Source organism: Humulus lupulus, chromosome 1, assembly GCF_963169125.1.
Source record: "Humulus lupulus chromosome 1, drHumLupu1.1, whole genome shotgun sequence".
NCBI classification, from domain to species: Eukaryota; Viridiplantae; Streptophyta; class Magnoliopsida; order Rosales; family Cannabaceae; genus Humulus; species Humulus lupulus.
The window spans coordinates 7,806,206-7,827,995 of NC_084793.1; the positions used below are offsets into that span (position 1 = coordinate 7,806,206).

At 33.2% G+C, this 21,790-nt stretch overlaps 3 protein-coding genes across 4 annotated transcripts; 1 reads left to right on the forward strand and 2 right to left on the reverse strand.

The window, feature by feature from the left end:
• Positions 1–843: 843 nt before the first annotated feature.
• On the reverse strand, positions 844–4,463 carry LOC133784838 (glutathione gamma-glutamylcysteinyltransferase 3-like). Its single transcript, XM_062224111.1, has 8 exons — positions 4,274–4,463; positions 3,976–4,132; positions 3,572–3,810; positions 3,256–3,419; positions 3,126–3,177; positions 2,333–2,560; positions 1,664–2,176; positions 844–1,454 (listed from the first exon to the last, which is right to left on the reverse strand). Exons 1-8 carry the CDS (start codon positions 4,346–4,348, stop codon positions 1,398–1,400), a joined length of 1,485 nt encoding a protein of 494 aa, XP_062080095.1. The 5' UTR covers positions 4,349–4,463; the 3' UTR covers positions 844–1,397.
• Positions 4,464–6,634: 2,171 nt separating this feature from the next.
• On the reverse strand, positions 6,635–10,738 carry LOC133784845 (glutathione gamma-glutamylcysteinyltransferase 1-like). 2 transcript variants are annotated; one of them, XM_062224119.1, is made up of 8 exons: positions 10,456–10,738; positions 9,849–10,005; positions 9,417–9,655; positions 8,886–9,049; positions 8,579–8,630; positions 7,810–8,061; positions 7,148–7,657; positions 6,635–7,010 (listed from the first exon to the last, which is right to left on the reverse strand). In XM_062224119.1, exons 1-8 carry the CDS (start codon positions 10,528–10,530, stop codon positions 6,924–6,926), a joined length of 1,536 nt encoding a protein of 511 aa, XP_062080103.1. In that variant the 5' UTR covers positions 10,531–10,738; the 3' UTR covers positions 6,635–6,923. The 2 variants fall into 2 exon arrangements, with proteins under 2 accessions (XP_062080103.1, XP_062080109.1); XM_062224125.1 differs by having other exon boundaries at positions 7,810–8,037; positions 10,456–10,736.
• An 8,051-nt stretch (positions 10,739–18,789) lies between these two features.
• Positions 18,790–20,598, forward strand: LOC133784854 (piriformospora indica-insensitive protein 2). The gene has a single exon (XM_062224130.1). The coding sequence runs from the start codon at positions 19,013–19,015 to the stop codon at positions 20,387–20,389; it is 1,377 nt and encodes a 458-aa protein (XP_062080114.1). The 5' UTR covers positions 18,790–19,012; the 3' UTR covers positions 20,390–20,598.
• Positions 20,599–21,790: the final 1,192 nt, after the last annotated feature.

Sequence of the window (21,790 nt, forward strand, 5' to 3'; positions counted from 1 at the left end):
TTTTATCATGTACTTTGTTGCACGACACTACTTGAGTGTTGAGCGCATGCAAAGCAACACAATATTTGTAGTCAATGACCTAAATTATCTACGTTTAATTTAAGCACAATTAATGTAGAACATTTATTGTAGTGACTAAATTTCATGGTGAAACGCCACACCACGTACACTTAGAAACTTATTTTGATAAAATACAAGCAACTTATACAAGTGTATCCACGTAGTCCAATATAAAAATAAGATAAAATACTATGTATAGCAAAGAAAAATGTTACAAGAAATTGACTTACTTGTGGGTTTTAAATGGAAAAACTAAACTAACTAGTAAAATATTGTCATATGGGTTTTATATCCATATGTCATACTTGTACGAGGGAGAGTTTTCTTAGTACTATTCATAATCAAACAGTGGTAATGGAAAAACTAAACTAATTAGTAAAATATTGTCATAAGGGTTTTTAAGAATTTATTAAAAAAATTAATCTTTTAAGAATTAAACAGGAACAATATTTAAAAAAAAAAATTGAATTATTTTTAATTTTAATTTTTTATAAGAAATATATATTTTATTTAAAATTGTACACATAGCGTTGATGTGACAATAACAGGTCATTGACCAAATAGCTACGTCAGCAACCCATTATCCACATATGATAAAAATTAACAGAAATCTCACATAGTAATTTTTAACGGCTTGAGACACAATAATGTATATATGATAGTTGGGGACAAAAATCATAAGTGAATTGTACCTTTTTGTCTAAAGTTGTACTTGTCTTTTTTATTTTTATTTCCATTGAGACCATAATATTATCTCCAACACTTGACACTTAGTACTCTTCATAATCAAACAGTGGTAATATGGTACCATTTTATTATATTTTCATTAGTGGAACCCACATGAGTACATGCTCAACAAGTCATATAAAGGTTTCGTTGGGGACAATGCTGCAACAGTCGTACAGCTTGGCTCTTTCCTTTGGATTTCTCCTCCAATAAGGATAAGCCACTTTATTTTTTTCTTCGAAATGAAAAAAACTGACGATGACAATTCTTCTTTTTCACGCAATTTGACAAGTACAGATAGCTCATAATAATGAGTTCATTATTTGAGTTGAAGGGGTAAAATACAAAAGTTGGTTAAAGCATTTACTCTTGAATCGTATGCCAATAATGCAGTGGTAATTCTCCAAGGAACAATATGAAGTTAAAAGTTTTTATGTTATTTGGCTGTGATGTAGTTTTTAAGAGTTCACAAGCATTGTTGTTTGTTATAGCCTTTCAACTTTTGTTTCACCAAGCCTTGAATAAAGTGTCAATTTTCTCTTGTCTCAACTTAATGTATGCACTATGCAGTTTGGAATGGAAGATTCTGCAGAGGAGCAAATATAGGCTGATCAAGAGGCTGCAATGTCAGTCATGAGGAAATGGATTTGTCGGCGCAAGTACAGAACCTGTCAACAGAATTAGAGAACACAAAATTAATGGTTTCTTCGAAGTATTTTTTCATCAAATGATTATACAGAAGCAATGACCAACACGAGTGGCGAACTATATTCCTATATATCTAGACAAGCAAAAGCAAAAGGAAATAGCTAGAATTTTCAAACAATGACCAAATGCAAGGAGATAAATATGATCTTAAATGTCTAAGAAACCTTACCTCTTCTTGGAGCAATGTCGGGAGACATTCGGTTGTTATAAGACCAGTAATATCTTCCCGAAGCTTCTCGCCTTTTATGCCAGACCATGTTTGTCCGGGCAGGGCCAATAGAAGTATTGTAAGGACATCACCAGTTGAAGGGTGCATACCTCTGCAACTGCCTTGTTCAAATGCACACAAACTACTTCGCCCTGTTCGGCATGAGGGTACCAGCATGTCAACACCTTGTTCGGTTCCATTTGTCAATACACTCCCTGATACAACTGTTACAGGTCTTTCGCCATCACTCTTTAAAAGTTTAACATCAGTTTGTCTACAGCACATTTCATTAACTGAACAAAGTTTCCCCGCCAAAATTTGTGCTCCTTGGCAGCAAACCTTTGCAGCAATCTCAGGTAATGTGTTGTCGTCCCCAGAAGATTTGTTTTCTTTGCAGAGGGAACTTTCAGAAGCCAACCATCTGGATACGTGTTTGAAAAGTTCAGTCTCTCTTACTAGTTTCAATACCTCTTCCTGAAATTCAAAAGTTAATCATCGGAATCAGACTTTGCCATTTTATCAAGTAAAAATAAAACAGAAGAAAGACAAAAATCTAAGAAAACATGGGTTGTGCAAAAACACAAGCACAGCAGAATAGGAATGCAAAAACAGATCAAATCCAAAACAAACCTTTACGGTTAGCCTTTCTTTTTCTTCTTCACTCAAATTTAAATTTCCATCCTCTGGTCTACGAATTTCTGCAATCCACTTGATGAACTCTCTCAAATCAGCAGGTGGTGATATGAAAACTACAGAAAGTACGTGTTGAATATCTTTTAGATCCTCCAACTTCACGAGGAGAGGAACATCTTCGGTTAAGTACTTTGCAACACTGCCCCAACTTTCATGTCTGCAACTCTGCAGGAAACATGCAATTAAATGCAGTGCTAAAGTTGGTTGGGAGCATATGCAGAATTATAGTCCAGAAGAAATCAATAATCAAAATAATTACAAGTTCATGAAAAAACAAAACCATAAAAGATAAAGAGCACATGCAACAGAATAATCAAGGATTATATGATGCTATACAAGGCCAAATTCAAGATCTATCCCAATCCTTCTTAATGTCCTCCACCTATGCCCGAGCCATAAGAAATTCACGATGGATCTGGCTTCTACTTATACCTAGATATATCCCACAGCCTAGTTCAGAGATCCTAACATTAATTCAACCTCATTCCCATTTTCCCTCGGGTCCAAATTTTCTGAAATTCAAAGCATGTTTCTGTGTGGGTCATTTAGAATATTGCTATGTCAGACAATAAAATTTAAAAGGAATTAAATTTTACATGTGACCAAGAGCATAAACTTAATAAAAAATTTCTTAAACATTGAGTGATCCATTAGAAAGTATATCTTGATATTGTAATTTGATGTGAACTACCACAGTAAAAAAAAAACAGGTCAACCACAAGAGCAGTACCACAGTATAAAGAATAGATGGGGCTCGCTCAATCCTTGAAATAATCATGTACCTGTAAGTAACAAATATACAGATGTCAATTGCAATGAAAAAAGCTGTTTCGGAGAATGTAAGAAAGAGGCTAGCTTACCCCCTAGGGTGCCCTGTCGCTTTATCGGTAGTGCTCATTGCGTCCCACATAAGTGTAAGAGGAACCCAATGAGGAGGGTATTTAAACCGAGCAACATCTAATATGAGAACCAAATCTCTTCCAGCATGGTAGCCTCCAATTGGTGAAAAATGACCACTTCCAGTCTGCAAACAGATAGTAACATGAATTTCCATAATTTTTTACACCAAATGTTCTGTACATTAAATAACAATGCTATACACATCCAATTAACAACATACTATCAAGAAGTAAAGATAACATGTGCCAAATCGTAAATGAAACAAAATCACCATACCTGCTTAAAAACTCCTCTATGGTATGAAGTGATCAAATGGCAATCCTCTGAAGAAGAACACGAGATTACACGTTTGCGGAACTCTTCGACTGAGCTCTCATTCGTTCTAAAAGCCTCAACTTTAGCTCCATTGCAATGCGCCAAACAAGCCACTTTGCCAAATGTAATCCCTTCAGATTTAATCTTATCCAATGGTTCGCAGCAATCAAGCATTGAATCATCAAACCATCGCCAAGGGCCTAAACCCACAGAAGGGCAAACACAAGCAAGCAAATTAACAAGCATGGCACACTAAACTATCCCTTTATTAGTTAATTACATTACCATTGGAGTTTAAATCATCCAAAAGAAAAAATTAACCCATATCCAGATTCGCCCAAAGAAGGAATTGAAACCGAAAATACCTTTCCATTTTCTTCCTGGATCAATAGCAAGTGCATTGAGGACCATAGAAAGGGTGGCGAGTCCGCAATACGCAGGCTCCGATTGCGTTTGGTAGTAAGAAATAAGCTTGAAAAACCCTTCCATGGTTCCATCTCCTAAAGCCTCGGCGAAAAGCGTCTGCAAATATACATATTCATCACTCACAAGCACATATTCACAAATACCCAGAAGACGATCCCTCGGACCAAACCAAATACAGAATGAGAAATCAATCGCACGAATAAGGAATTTCGAAAGAGAAAGTTTAGGGTTTGGTACCTTTCCTTCGGGGGAAGAAAATTCAATCGCAGGAGGGGAGGGAAGGACTCTGCGGTAGAGACCTGCAATTGCCATTGCTGTGAGAAATGACGAATCTTTCTTCTTTTTCTTATTTCAAAATCTATGGAATTGAGGAATTTGATATGTTTATGTATATATAGTATAAGGGGTAGTTAGTTGACCGTTGACAGTTTTTCTTACTGGCGGGTTTATTCGTGTTCAGATATATTGGAATTTGGACTCTTTTGCCAAGACTAGCTTTGAGAAAATATTCCACCCACTTTGTTTACTTTTATTCATGTGAAAATTGATTTTTTATTTATTTTATATTCTGGCTTATTTTGGATATTTTTTTTTTGCAAAATATTGTCTTTTTAAAATTTGACAAGTCATTTTGAAAAAAAAAATTAAAACTAAACTAAAAAGCAAAATGACTTTAAAAAGTAGGCCATTTTCACAAAATACCCTTCTTTAAATGATATATTATGGGAGCATTTCAAAATAATTTGATTTATTAGAATATTAAAGATGAAAATATAATTGTTAAATTCTTGAAAATTGAATTATATTGTTTGGTTATGCACATAAATTTTATAAATTAATAATAGGTAGAATATATTATATTATGAATTATGAGAATGTTTAGAAACTACATTTGATTGATTAGAATATTAAAAATGAGAATATAATCGTTACATTCGTGTCAATTGAATTACATTGTTTGTTCCATAAATTTTATATATTACTTTGAAAAATTAATTGAAAATTAATAATAAGTATATTATATTGTATTATGATTATTTAGAAACTACATTTTTGTAAAGTAATTTTCCAATACTTAAAAGAAAGAAAAAGTTTCATACCAAAACATGGGAATATTAAAGATTGCCAAATCAGTTTTAAAATTATTTAATAAATTTTATTCTAAATAAAAATTTAATTAATTTTGTTCTTTTTTTTATTAGATTTTTAATTAATTAAATTAATGATAATTTTTTTAATTTATAGTTAATTAAGATTATTTTTAATTTTTAATTTTGAACTTTAATTTTAATTTTTTTTAAAATGAATATTATAATTTAATTATATTATATCAGGCATATTATGTAATTTAAATTAAAATACTTTGGTATGAAATTTTTTCTCACTGGATATGTTTATACTGATTTGTCAAATATTTTATTATTAACTAAATAATAAAGGTGTATTTTTTTTTATTACAAATGGTTAAAAAAATTGTTTTAATCCCTAAAACTTAAAATTTGACATATTTTCATGTGAAAATATAAAATACGAAGTCGGAGTTGCGGTAGTAGAAGAACAATTATAATTGTATATGTATATGTCTAGCGATATGATAAATAAGTACAAAAAATATTTATTTTTAAATATGTTTATATTAAAATCATATCAATATTTTTAAATAATTAGTAAAAGAAACCATACGAGTCAAGTTCAAAATTAATTAAATATAGTGCGAATTAAGACAACAAGTCACATTTTAACGTATGTAATAAGCATATTTTTCGAATAAATTAATTATTCATTTAAAAAATACAAATAAATAAAGTATTCATCGTAACAATGAAGAGCATTGAATTGCTCGTTCACTAATAATATGCCATAGTTAACAACAATGAGTGACTCACATGGCCCCAAACTATATGAATTAAAATTTTATTCTTGGTAAAATGTGCAATATTAAATTATCATTTTCATTTTAGACTTTCTCTAATCCGTTTGACTTGTCATAAATTGTAAAATCCTCTAGCAATACATATGCAATGACATGGCAAAGCTCATTTTCCTTTATATTTTAGACAAAAGTGCGGATTGAATTTTCAATATTCTTGACCCGTGAACAATTTTCGGCGTGATTTTTTTTTATGACTATGTATATTGTATTTATTTAGAGCATCCTGCAAATTTTCAGAAAATTTCGAATAATTTCCAATACCGAAAACTATATTCAAATATGTTATTTTCTACGTACATAAAAAAAATTAATCACGTGTGCAACATGTTTAAAACTAGTTTTTGGTAGTATAAATTATTTAGAATTTTCTAAAAATCGCACCGATACACTAAATAACTACAATATACACAGTCATAAAAAAATCGCACCGAAAATTATTTAAAGATCAAGAATACTGAGAGTCCCATCGATAGGGTTTAAAGTGAAACCCTATACAAGAATTGTCCGAATCTTTTTAAGTAATATATTTGAAACTTAATTTTCTCTTTTTGTATCAATATAATACTTATTCTATGTCATTAGAACGATTCAAAGAAAAAAATAAATTCATTTTCTTATTTTCGCTAAGTTATTATATTCAATCTTGCTAATCCGTAGGATGAGAATAGAATAAGGTGACAAAGATAGATGAGAATACAAACTTGTGTGTTTTTGAGGAGAAAACCTGTACTTGTCAAACTCTCTAAACTCTAAAAAAGAAAAATGTCAACTTAATCTATGATACACAATACAACAGTCCATATAATGAGAGTCTTGCCTACATTAAATGCTTGCCCATTTTGATATGACTAATCTAATCTACAGGAATGGCCTTCATGTGGTCTAAACTTCTTATTCTACAACCTCCTTAGTGATACCCTATTTGCATATATAAAGAAAAAAAAAAATTGGGTACTAAAAGAGAGGTGCAGAAAGAACCTCATCCACCTTATTTTCTTGGCATCTTTTCAAAAGGTGAAGCTGACGACGCAAGTGCAATGCCTGCCATATCATATTCAAAGTTGAGAAACTTCTAACAAATAAATGAAAATCAAACAAATTAGCTGTCAAACAAGTTGATTAGCCACTTCTATGAGAAATCATGTATCTGACTAAAACACATTCAGCATCCAATTTACCTCTTCTTGCAGCAAATTGGGAAGATTCTCAGTTGACACAAGGCTATATATTTCCTGCAAAAGGTTCTCTTCTTTGATCCCAGACCATGTCTCAGGAGGCAATGCCAGAAGAAGTGCTGTTAAAACATCATTTCCGGCTGGGTGCTGAAACCAAATGTGATCTTTAGAGCCAGAGCAGTGGCACATTGAGCTTGACTGGGAGGAAGGTACTAGCATGTCAACCCCCTGTTCGGAGTTGCCATTTACCACAGTCCCACATACTACTGTGATTGGCTTGCTGCCGTTAGCTTGCAAGCACTTAACACATGTTTCCTGACAGCAGTAGCCCTGTGAACCAGACTTACCGGATAAAATTTCTGCCCCTTGGCAACAGACACTTGCAGCTATGTCCGGTAAATTTTCTCCACTGTCAGAGATTACTGAGTTTCTGCGACAAGAATTTGTGGATGACAGAAATGCCGTTACATGTTTATAAAGGCCTGTACCTTGAACCTGTCTCAATACTTCCTCCTGTACAAGAAAACATAGAAAGTGAATACTTGGATCGGTGATCAATAAACTGCAAAACATTTCATTTGTCAAGGAGGAAGGAGGAAGCTTTGAGCATAAATAGAAGGGGTTAGAAAAGAGTCTTAAAATTATAATTTAAAGCTTTACATCACCTTGACAGAAAGTCTAGCCTTCTCCTCTGGGCTAACACCTTGGCTACCATCCTCCCGCCTTCGAACTTCTGCAACCCACTTAATGAACTCCTCAAAATTAGATGGGAGAGAAGTAAAAATAATAGAGATAACTTTCTGAATGTCCTTCACACTTTCTGATTTCAAGAGAAGAGGGACATCGTCCATTAGGTATTTGGCAATACCAATCCAACTCTCATGTTTGCAGCTCTGCCAGAAGCCCAAGAATGAAATCTTAATCGGCACATAAGAGATAAGCCATTCAAGCTTTCAGATAAGTTGAAATATACGTATATTTGACAAGGACATAGAGAAGCAGCACAATAAGTTCAATAAAAGCAATATCCCAAGTATGCAAACAAAGAACTTCCGACGATGAAAAAAAAAAAAACTATTGGACTCTTATGTCTCTATAGTCAGCAACTTGGGCACTCTAATTAATACAGACAAACTTTGAGCTATTTCCAATTATCATAATTATAAAGAACAGTAAACAAAATAAATTTCACGAGCTCTACTCATCTCCATAATGTACAAAGTAACAGAGGAGCAACAAAATACAACAATTAAGATATTTTTTCAAAATTATAGATAAGTTATTAAGAAACCCGAGAAAAAGAACAGAAATGAATGAACTAACTTCTAAGATAAGATAATCCATGGAAGATTCAGCAATTCAACATCCAAAATAAATTTAATTTAATTTTAACATGTCTTATATTTACACTAAAATTCTAGACGTGCATCGTACCAGGGTATACAGCAGTCCAGGCTCCCTGTGAGGCCTAGATACAAGCATGAACCTGAGAAAAGTATGATTAACGGTATAAATACAAATAGAGATGAAAAGATCTTTTAAATTAAAAGTAAATAAATATTAAATAAAAAAAGTGGTAGCAAATGAGTACCCTAATCTAAAATTGTTGGTTAGTTTTTTATTAAAGAAGAAAATAGAAAATATAGTTTCATTGGGAATGGAATGTAAATTTGTAAAAACAAGCACTTGAAACACAGATATATCAGTAGAAAACAGTTTCTTTTTTTTAGAAAACTCTTACCCTCTACGTTGTCCGGTAGTTTCATCAACATTATCCATGGCGTCCCATAGAATTGTTAACGGAACCCAATGGGGAGGATATTTGAAACGTGCAACATCCAAGATAAGTGCCATGTCCTTTCCAGCATGATAACCACCAATAGGAGAAAAATGACCAGTTCCTGTCTGCAACAAAAATTTAATTGATACTTACAACTACAAACTACCAGTACATCTAGCATAAAGTACGATAAAGTTCCCAGACTCAACATTAATACGGAAAAAAATGCAATGTTCAGTGCTTCTATATCTAGCATACGTCTACATTCATGCACATATATGAATACACACAAAGACGCAAGAACCTCTTAATGCAATTATTGTAGTACCATGTTAATCTAACATTGGAAGTTGATTATGGAAAATTTACTTGCTGTCTTCTATTTTAAACAATTTAGCATTGAAGAGAACACACTCGCAAACACTGCAAATTTGTTTTTCTACCCATTGAAATAAACACACATACACAGAAGAAGAGTTATAAAAAAATTACCTGTTTCAGAGCTGCTCTATTGTATGATGAGATCAAATGACATTCATCTGAAGTGGAACATTCCATGACATACTTACGGAAATCGCTAATGCTGCAGTGATTTGTACGGAAAGCTTGAACTTTGGCTCCAGCACACTGAGCCAAGCATGCAAGCTTCCCAAATGAGATGCCTTGAGCTTTAACTTTTTCCAAAGGTTCACAGCAATCTAACATAGACTCATCAAACCATCTCCAAGGTCCTATGATATAACACAACCAGCTACACCCATTTACAGAGTTCTCCAATAAAAATAAAAATAAAGCAGAAAAATAAACATTGGATCTCGGAACATGGATTCAAAATTTGATTAATTTCCATTGTCGCTTAATAAATTACTAGTCAATTTTAAGGAAACATTGAACTCTACTAAAAGTGAATATTGAAAACCAAACCTTTCCATTTTCTTCCAGGATCAATAGCTAGGGCATTCAACACCATGGACAGGCTGGCCAATCCACAATAGGCCGGTTCTGACTGTGTCTGAAAATAAGAAATCAATCTATAAAAGTTCTCCATGGTTCCACTATGAATTGCTTCCATAAAAAGTTGCTGCAAAACTCAAAAACAAAACAAGGGTTAGTGAGTGATCCACACTATGGAAATTTTGTGAACAGAAAATAATTACAAAAAGTAAAAGGGTTTTGCTGCCTGAACCAAATGGTCATTATTTCTCCTTTCCAAATTCAAAATTTCCAAAATCCACATTGTATTCTAAGATATACAACCTACATTTATGATCACTGTTATTCATATTAACATATTAATAGTTACCAAAAAAAAAACAAAGATAGAATCATATTCTAGCCTGCGATTTCACAGCTGCAGAACACGTACTTTACACTCAATTTTTTTTTATCTAGGACAATTTAATCAACTGAAAATAAAGATAAAGGAAATATATGATACAGAAAAGCAAAAACGAATAATATAATTTTTTTTTTTATAAAAGAAATCGATTTAGAAGTTGAAAGAGAAAGAGATAAAGAAAAGCGTGCGTACCTTTCCTTGGGAGGAAGCGAAGTCGATTGCAGGAGGAGAAGGAAGGAGTCGTCTGTACAGGCCAGCCATGGCCATTTTTGATAACTAATTAAATAAAAAAGGTCAATTTATGGTAGAATTGATTCGAAGACAAAAGAAAATATTCGAAATTGGCGGGTTGTGTCAGTGAACTGGAATCTGTAAATTTAGGGTTTTAGATTTCAACCGAATTTGTTTTCCAATTGAATCTGATAATACAAATCAAACAAAAATAGGCGTTGTTCATAACGGCGGGTAACTTAACCGTTTCAAAAAAAATAAGTACACAACAAGCCCAAATAATAACAATATATAATTATGCAAACTTTTTTATTTTAATAAAAAAATTAAAATTATAATATGAATTTTTTGAAGTTATTTTGCTCTAACCTCGTTTTAATATTTTTTTACGAAATAGTCTCAAATCCAGAATTCGACATTTTAGCTGGTCGAAATTTTTCAGATAACTGGTCAAAATTTGTTAGATAATTTATTGAAATTTTAAATAGATGTCATTTTATAAAAAATTATCAAAAATTAAGTCAAAGTACAAAATAACTTAAAAAAATTGATCATTTTCACCCATTACACTTATTACACCTTAAATTAAGATTATTATTTGTATTTTGTTCAATTAGAGTCTTTCCAATTTTTAAACAAGGGAGTGAAAAATCCAAGTTGCTAACATTAAGATATCTATCCACCTTATTGCTTAAAATGAGATGTTGCATATATTTTTTTTTTAATGAAATAATTCCATTTAAGATTTTCGAACCAATGTGAATAATCATAAATATATGAAAATAATTTTTTTTTAATGTTGAATATTGTTTTCTTTGATGGTGTTTTATATATTGTAAATGAACTTACAACATTATAGTTTTTTTTTTTTTTGAATTAGCTAGCTACATGATTGAAAACTTAATATGTTGTTAAAATTAGTATTGATAGAATATTAGTTATGAATATGATAATTTTGTTTTGCCTTGCTTTTTTGTTTGTGTTAATTTGGGCTTTAAGTACGTTAGTTTTTGACTTTGTGGTTTCACATTAGCTTTTATCTTTGGTATCTTTACAATTACATACCTATAATATAAAATAATTACAAAAATTATCTACAAAAATATATTATCACATCATCAAAAATATCTAATTCTAAAAGTAATATACATGTATTTGAAACTTTCCTGAAATCCTATTTTTCTCGTTTTTCTAAGTTTAAAAAAGTAACAATTTCATTACTTAAAATGTTAATGAGTTAACAATTAGCTACTTTTTTTACGGTTTTTTATAATGCTTTTTTCAACTTTATTTTTATTTTCTTTTTGTTTTTTTTTCATGGTACGGGCCCCCTCTCTCTCTCTCTCCACTATACTTTTTTTATTAATTTTTTACATTCTATCTTATCTTTAATTTTTTTTTTTAAATTCGACCACACGGCTAGTCGGTTGGGCTCAAAAGTTGTACCATCGCGACCTACTCTTCAAGGTGATCATTTTGATATGTGGAAAGCAGATTTTTTTTGGCGGTCGCCGGAGAAGACGACCAGAATAAAAAGCAACATTTTAGTTTATTTTTTATATTGTGTTGACTAAAAAATAACTAAATTTTAAACTTGATCAAAATTTAATATACTAAAATTTGTATTCTTATTTTACATTTAAAAGATATTATATTGTATTCTAAACAACTTAAATTTATTTAAAAATATTCAAAGTAACTTTTTTAAAATAGATTCTTTAGGATATTGTTTGGTAACTTTTAAATAGAATATAAAAAAATTATTGTATAGTATACAAAAAGTAACTTTTAATAATAAGCTATATAGTAATTTTTCATATTTTATTGTAACTAATTAGTTTCTACAAAATGACTAATCGGCAATGAATAAGTATTTTAAGTAATAAGACACCATAATATAACTTCAAAATGACTAATTAGTGTCTTAAGATAAAAAAGTTTCAAAAAAGAAGTATTGGAGGTAATCAAAATGTATATAAAATAATATGCTATAAAAATAAAAAATTTCATGAAAAAAGTAACTAATTGGTAACTTATTAACATTTTAAATAATCAAAATGTTACTTTTTTAAACCCAGAAAAATGAGATTTCGGAAAAGTTTTAAATTCAGGTATATTACTTTTAGAATTCAATAATTTTTTATGGCGTGGCAATGTATTTTTGTAAATAAAATTTTGTAGGTAATTTTGTAACTCAATTATAAAAAACAATACAAAATGTAAATTTCTCTCTCTTTTTTTTGTCAAATTTGGGTAAGTAATTTTTAAAGTAAATAATAATTGTTTCTAAAATATTGTGCTTTTATAAAAAAAAATTACAGTAAATATATTCAATATTTTCAAAATGTTGTACTTCATATTCAATCTTTTTCTTTTGTTGTATTTCATTCATTTCTTTATCAAAACAGTCAACTATATAATCACATTCAAGATTGACAACGCAAATTGGTAAAACATGATTCATTAATAAGTACACAAAATCGCAAACTAAATTCATATTATCACCAATAAAGAAAATAAATCACAACTACGTAAATCATGATTGTTTCAAGTTGTTAGCCCTTAGTGTGCTCAACCACATGCTCTCACCCACCCTCGCATTTGTTATTTGAGCACCATAGCTTTGTTGTTTCTCATTATCTGAACATAATCTTGAAGTTGTAGATCTCAAGAAATTTAAGAATCTATTTTTGGCAACACTCACATTCCACATTCACAAAAACGATGGCTAACCCATTTAAAATTGTTATCCCCGTTTCATCCCCGTACTCGCGGCCCCGTACATAAGGTCCATGGGTTATCCTGAAGGGACCCAAGGCCTAGACCAAGCCCAATAGACGGGGAAGAAGTGAGTCCGGGTGGCCCAAATATCAGTAAGCCCAATATTGTCCCGGAGTGTAAGCCGGGACCACGAAGTTGGCACGTTTTCATCTTCCCGGACCCTTGTAAGGTGTCGTTCGGGGGGCGATAAGGATGATGTTTTCTCCAAGTCTAAAAATGGACCGGGACGATAATGGATGAACCTGGGCTCTGGTAAACGAACCCGGATTAGGTGACCGAGTTGGGCGTGACAAACTGTTTCCGACACTAACATCACCCCGAGAAACACGGAGTTTTGTCTCCACAACTAACCTGCAGAAGAGGTTACATACAGAATGTATGTCGTTATTTCAGAACAGTACCACCACTAATCTAACGGATCCTCTCCCTCGGATCTCCTTAGAAGCCCACGCGAACCAGACTGAAGCTGCATGCTGTTGTCAGTCTTACAACATGGTTATGCTCAAGCCAGCCCAATGGGCCATGATTAATGTATTTTATTTAATAAAATCTTTTGTGTTAAGCCTCCATCAGTGAGCAAATAATGTTTATACCTTATTGGGCCGGGATTAGTCCGGCCCAAACCCAGAGTACTCAACTGCCTATAAATATTAACAGTTGTGCACTGTAGAAGGGATCCGATTTTTCTCTTGTAAGCCTACACTCTGCTCAAATTTAGAGAAAACTACATTACTAAAGCTCCTTAAGCTCTAATACAACAGACTCGTGGACTAAGACTTTTTAACACCCAAACCACGTAAAATCCCTTGTGTGATTATCTCTAATCTTTTCTTCTTAAGCTCTCTTATCTTTTATAATTCTAGCTTTTGAAAAACTCGGTAAACAAAAATAATCAGAACCCTCGTCCACCTAAATCAAACCCAATCAAGTATCCTTGATACTAAACCAAGAAAAACAATGAAGGAGGGAGAAATTTTGATTTAAAAAATTAGGGCTTATAAAACAGTACTTCACATCACATTGGGAACAATTTAATAAGAAAAAAAAATTGGCCCGAATAAGTTATTGGATACTTGATTGGTGATGATGAGAGGATAAAAGGAGTTGGAAAGATGTAGATGACATCTTTTCCCCAACCATTTTTGCAGGGTTGCATTGGATGTATACTTGTCTGCTAAATTTCATAAGTCTTTTTCAACGAATGTAGCAAGGGGACCTGCAACCTTTGATGTTGCAGTTCGACGGTCAAAAAACTATTTTTGTAAAGTATGCCTCATGAATTCCATAAGAGTAGTAATATGCCAATCACATTGTTCATTCACCAACACATGTGGTCATTAAATTATATCGCGTACCTTGAAAGAAAGCGCGGGCCAACTTTTCAAAACCAACTTGGTTCTGTAAATACTAAGCAATAGCAGGATCTTTCAACTTAATTTTCTCAAAATGGCGTAAAAACACACGCTCAATGTAAGCTTTTGCTACAAGGAAGTATTCTTCATGGCAATGATTAGTCTTGAACTTTGCAGTGATATTCATGAAAATATGATGTATACAAGCACTGTGATGTGCCTTTGGAAAAACTATAGATAACGCACTTACAATACTAGTATGTCTATCAGAGACAAAAACTAGATTATCTACTTCACCGATTGCTTCCTTCAGCCTCACTATAAAGTACAACCACGAGTCATTTTTCTCTTAATCAACCACTGGGAATGCAATGAGATAAATTTGCTTATTAGCATCTTGTCCCGTGGCGCATAACAAAGTGCCTCCACACATAGTTGTGAAGAAGGTTCCATCTACACATATGACTGGTCAAATAGATGTTTTAAATCCTTTTATAGAAGCACCTAATGCCATGAAACAGTATTTGAAATGACCTTCATTGTTCATCTGCAAATGACACATATCCCATAATTTTTTTTTCTCCATCCTGTGTAGAAATGATGATTCTGGTGTACCTCTAATGTAAGCGAATGCCTACTCTCGACACCCCCAAGCTTTGGCATAGCTCATATGAACTCCATATGCCAAACTCATATATTTCGCAATTGAGTGTGGCTTGTAGTTAATATCGTCACCCACATATTTTCTCTTTATCACGTGTCCAATAAGCCATGGAGCTTCTTGACGGTGATCTTTATGTCGCACATCTAATGAGCAAGTGGGTTCAACTACAAATTTATGAACCTCAAACATAAAAGAATTTTGTAATTTTCTAGCCCTCAACCTCCAATTGCATATAGGATCAACACATCTTGTACACCATATATTTTTCGCACTTGTTTACTTTAAACTCAAAGTTTTTCTTTAATGCATAAAGATGCAATTCATCTTCAACTCTTGATTGTTTTCAAATATTTGACCATTTTTTATTTCCCACAAATTTATATTCATTGAAGATGTCAATAATTCAGCCATCAAGTCTATAGGAGTGCTTCCTTCCACTTCCTCGGTCAATAATGGAGTATTTCATATGTTATCTTCACCAACATCTCTTACCTTATGATCTCTATTGTTTTAGGAACCATGATTCTTAAAGACACCATTGGAAGTTGATTGAGGTAAATTGGATGAAGGGCTATCAATATTCTCATTATCATCTGAGCCTGACTCCTCCTTCCCCTCCTCCTCATCATCATCATCATCATCATCAACATTGTCTCCACCACCTCAGTGGCCTCGTCTACATCAACATGATCATTCTCATTTGTTTCCATATGAGGATTTGCATACAACTTAGGCATTTCAATAGCTAATTGAACATTACTTCTCCTCTTTATAATGGATACACACAAATGTGTGCGATGATTGATAGATGTTGATATCTCATCAAGAAATAATGCAACATAATCGTCATTAGAAATCAAAGATGGAGGATATCTTTACTTCCAAACTGATAAATCACCTTTAACTCAAGAGCACTACCAGATTTCTCAGCTCCAATTAAAGTATATGTTAACTGATGATTTAGCCAACGACCCGGAGTCACTAAAACGATAAAGATTTATAAGCTGAATGAAAGAACTAAACAACACAAGGATTTATAGTGGTTTGGCCCCAGATATTGGTAATGACCTACATCCACTTAATGTTTCTATTGATGTACTATAAAACATGCGATCAACAAACTATGGTTCATTGAGTTTCACAAGTTCCAAAAAAGGATACAAAAGTCGTGTATAAAAAACACTAGTTCTCTCTGATAACCATTTATTGCCTATCTTAAATGAAACCCATGAGTCCTATTTATAGTCTCAAGGATGTACACGTGGGCCGATGGGCCGTGTTTAAACTTTGTTGCAAACATATTTCAATAATAACAAAAATCATAATCTTTACACATAAATAGGGTCAAATATCTTTAAAATATCCGATTTATAATTGTATTTGAACTCTAGCTTCAATACTACTATCAGACCTGGTTGCGTATGTCAGTACATCTTCTGTCGTACTGTTCAACATCTTTTTTGAATCCATCAAGCAACTTCTATTACGGTCGTTGGTCGACCAAACTACCATCACTAAACATTCACGTGCTATCCACGTGCACACTGATCGTGCCATGTCAGCAAGCAAATATTTTTTAGGGTAACAAGACTATTGTAAGTGATAGTCTTTGGCACCTTCATCCATTTGTTTTGTTTCACACTAAATGATCAACCTTCATTGACAAAGTGTTCCCACTCTCCATCATATAACACAACAATATTTATTTGAGACTGATCTGTAAAACATATGAGAAAATGTGACTAGATAAAACTGCCAAAAAAAAATTATACAAGGTCCGAATTAGGTTTGAACTTGGTATGAATTTGGTCTGAACTTGGTCAGAATAAGGTCTGAACCAAATCCAAATAAAGTCTGAACAAGGTCCGAATTATGTCTGAACTTGGTCCTACCAAGGTCTGAACCAAGTCCGAACTTGGTCCGAACCAAAAAACCTAAAACACATAAATTGCAAAAAAAACGAGATGTTAACATAAAATTTACTTTTTAGTTATATTTTCAGCCCATAATAGTTTGAAAAACAACTGCAAACTATTATATAACAAATCCATAACCCATAAACACCAATAACATTTACCCATCATCAAAAACAATTTTTTCCTTCAACTTTGGTCTTTTTTTGAATGAAAATTAGGGAGAAACTTAGATTTTAATGGAGAGAAGATAGAATTTCAAAATAGATGAAGATGAAACTATGTAAATTAGATGAGAAGAAAGAAATAACATAACCATCCATGAGAGTATGACTACAAATCGCGAGAGGAGAGAGGAGAAAAGAAAGGAGAAGCACCAAGGGTATTTTTGACTTTTCAACTCGGTAAAATGTTATATTTATAAAAAACTTTGAGATAGATATATGCTTATAATATTAGAGAAAATAATAGTTAGTTTGTGTACTTTCCCTTAGCATTTATGGGTTTTGCTAAAAAAAAAGAAAAACTAAAATATATTTTGAAGGGTTTAGTCCGGTCATGCAGCAGCCCTTGTAGTGACAACAACAACAACCTACCAATAATAATAATAATAATTATTATTATTATTATTACTTTTTCCTTCCAATAATTTTTTTACTTTTTTATTTATGATAATATTAAATTATTGGGATGTGTTGTAGGGAGCCAGAGTGAGGTTATGATATGATTGGTCCTTGTTAGGTAACATTCTAGCATTATTGCCTCCTTTTTCTTCTACATGGTTTTTCAAACGTTTCTTTCTCAATAATCCCTTTATCAATAAATGTCTTTTGGTCTGCACTGTACACAAAAACAATTTAACAAAGGTTAAAAAGGTAAAAAAAAAGAAAAGTCCACACTCTCTCAGTACGACCCAAAGACTTAGGGTCCACATGTCGTACTACAATTGGACAAAAAAAGGGACCCACCAACAAATGAAATTCGCATGCTCTGTCATTTTCGGTAACGATCTTCCGTACAAACCTCCACGTGTCCCAATCCTCTTCGTTTCTTCGAATCAGTTTTGAGTCGCTTTCTCTGCGCTGTAAAAAAAAAAAAGAAAGAAAAATTGAAAGCAAGTCGGCGGCTGCGGCGCGTTTTTGTCGGCTTCCATCCGGCTCTGTCTTTCCGCAGGTTATTGTCGGCTCCGCCGGCGGCTACTTTCCCATTTTCCCAAGCCAAAAACGGTCCAACCTTTTTACGCCTTTAATTTTCTTTTTAAGTAAAATCAATTAATTCCATCGGTTAAAGTTCGAACGCTTTCGGCGATGATAATAGAATCTTAACCGTTGATGAGACTTAAACGTGTTCGAGGTTTATGGTAAAATGTGGCTGCATCTCTGTTTAGTCTGAGCTCTGACCACTGCTCTGTTGCCCCGACATTTTTGTGCTCCACCACTCTCGTTCTGAACCATTTATGGTCCAACCCGTAAAGACCATAATACCCTTCGTTTTATTGGAAATTAAGTAGCAAGTAAAAGGGTAAGATAGGTAGTTTGAAAATGGTCCACACACCAGATAAGAACAGTCTTCAATTTTTTTTTCACCAGACGAGTCGAGTCATATGAGTTATGAATATGACTCTGGCCATGGTTTTTGCTCTGAGCAAAATGTCTCGTTCTTTTTCTTTTTCACCATTTTAGTCTGACAAAAACTGTATCTCATAATTTTCTTCGCATCTCCATTAATATACCAACATTTTCTTCTTCCTTTTATATATATATATATATTTTTTCTATTTCTCAAAACCAACTTTCATTTCAAGCACCATGGCTCTGTTTTGTTCGTTTTCAAGTTTGGCTCTCTTCTTCTTCGTTTTCTTCTCAACCTTCGGTATATCGCACCAGCAACCTTTCCTTAACTCGGCTGAACAAGAATCGGTGTACCGGGTGCTCGACTCAATCAACTCGGCCATTCCTTGGCGCTCTCTGTTCGCCGATGACCTCTGCATCTCTGCTCCGCACGGCGTCGTTTGCGACTACTTTTCTGAGTCCAACAATGCTTCTTCTTCGCCCGATGCGGTTCATATCACCGAGCTCAGTTTTGGGTATGTCTCGGACTTCACTCCGAACCCACCTTGCTCTGAAAACTCGACTCTCAGTCCTCTTTTATTCACGTCGTTCAAGTATCTCCGTAAGCTTTTCTTCTACAAATGCTTTAACAGCACTCCTGTTTCGGTACCGGACGTTGCAACGAGCATTGGGTCGACCCTGGAAGAGCTCGTGTTCGTTGATAACCCGGCGTTTGTTGGGTCCATCAGCAGCGTTCTTCGCAACTTCTCGAGCTTAAGGAGAGTTGTTCTGACCGGTAATGGCGTTTTCGGAGAAATCCCATCTGGGGTTGGTGATTTGGTCAGCCTGGAAGAGTTAACTCTCTCGAGAAATCGACTCAGCGGTAAAGTGCCTCAAGATTTGGCCAAGTTGAAAAAACTGAAGATTCTTGATCTGAGTCAAAACTCATTTGAAGGTGATATTCCATCTTCAATGTCTAATCTCTCGGAGCTTCTGAAGCTCGATGTGAGTTCCAATAGCTTATACGGTAGACTCCCCGAGAGCTTCAGAGCTCTGCAGAAGCTGGAGTTCTTGGACTTGAGCTTCAACCATTTTGGTAATTTCGGGGTTCCTTTGTTTTTAGCAGAAATGACCGAACTAAGAGAGGTCTACTTGAGCGGTAACCAACTTGGAGGACAGATTCCAAACATCTGGAAAAAGCTCGGCGGAATTCTTCGAATGGGGTTTTCGAACCTGGGTTTAGAAGGTACTATTCCGGCTTCAATGGCGGTACATCTAAGAAATCTGAGCTATCTGGGTCTTGACAATAACAAGCTCGAAGGGTCAGTACCAGTGGAGTTCGGGCTCTTGCAATTTGTGAATGAAATCAATCTGGAGAACAATAGTTTGAGTGGTAAAATTTCTTTTCCTTCAAACTTTTCGTCTAGAATCGGTCACAAGCTCAAGTTGGGAGGCAACCCGAATCTCTGTTTATGCTCTACTAAGAACCACCATGGCAGTTTAGGGAAGCTTAAGGTGTGTAAGAAAACACAACAGAGACTCAATCCAGTCGCCCTCGTTGAAAACTCCTCAACTCAGGTGTTTCCTTCCATGGTGATTAATATGTTTATAGGTTTATTGATTTTGATTTTGTGACTTTTTCAGCTTAATTTTTAGGAGTAAACTTTTTTCTTCTTCTATGGTTTTAAAATCTTAAAAAAAAAGATGAGTATATTAGGTCTAACAAAAGAGAAGAGGTTTTAATATTATACGTTTTGGATGTTGATGGAGTAATAGTATGGTGTTAAATCTGTAATTATTGCCTTATTTTTCAATGGAAATATCATACAAATCATTCACAGTAATGAGTATCATCTTCCAAGGTGAGAACTCTGTTCAATTTCTTTGCATTTTTAATCATTTTTTTTCTTCTGTTCACTTAAATATTATAAAAGATGGACTCTGTTCTGGGAATTCACGAAAATCTTCTGGCAAGGTAAAAGTGAACATTGCCAAAAATAAACACCATTGCCAAACTTTAAGCATGTTTTGTTTTTTTGCTCTGTTTTGGGATAATATGCATAGTTTAATATATGTACATAGGATAGCTTTCTTTAGCCTAGACTTTACTAACATAGTAATATTATTTTGAGAAATGCTAAGAGCACAAGTAGATGGAATACTATAATTGTTGCAATACAATTCCGGTTCTCAATAACTATTATGAGATACCGCTAACCAATTATAGGGTGCCACCTCATCTGTTGGTTCACAACTTAAAGTGTTAAGTAACAACACTCTTATTATTTTATAGAATATAAAATTGGTAAGAAGCACTACTGTTACCTAATACCACAAGGAATTCGCATATCGCGAATTTCGTGCTAACCAATTATAGAGTGTCACCTCATTTGTTGGTTCACAGTTTAAGGTGTCAAGTAACAACACTCTATTATTTTATAGAATAGAAAATTGGTAAGGAACATTACTGTTACCCAACACCACAATGGATTCGCATATCACTATTAGTACACTCAAATATCAAATTTTACTTATTTAAATTTAATAAATATTACTTAGTATCGCAAAAGCAAAATGCTAACTAATAATTGAGTGGTATCTCCTTGTATTCGACAAATTATGGTAAAAGATAGCAACAATGACATTATGATAGCTTCAAAGGAGTATGTGAGTATCTCTATACATTATAGTTGATTTGACACACCTAATATTGACAAAAAATTCAATCTCTTTCCATCCACTACTCAATTACCTTTGGTTGAAATGGAACAAAATAATAATAGGTATTAAAATGGTAATATTAGAATAAGACTTATCTATATTTGATTTTAAAAAAGGAATGGGATAGAATTAATGTTAAATTGATCAAAATATCTTTATTCTTATAATTATTTTTATCTTATAATATACTCAATAATTATTTTAATTAATTCTTAAAATTATTATGTGATTAACTATTAGTAGTGTGATAACATAAATACTTTTTTTAATTAATAATAATAACAATAATAAGATTATCAATTTTTTTGATGATGG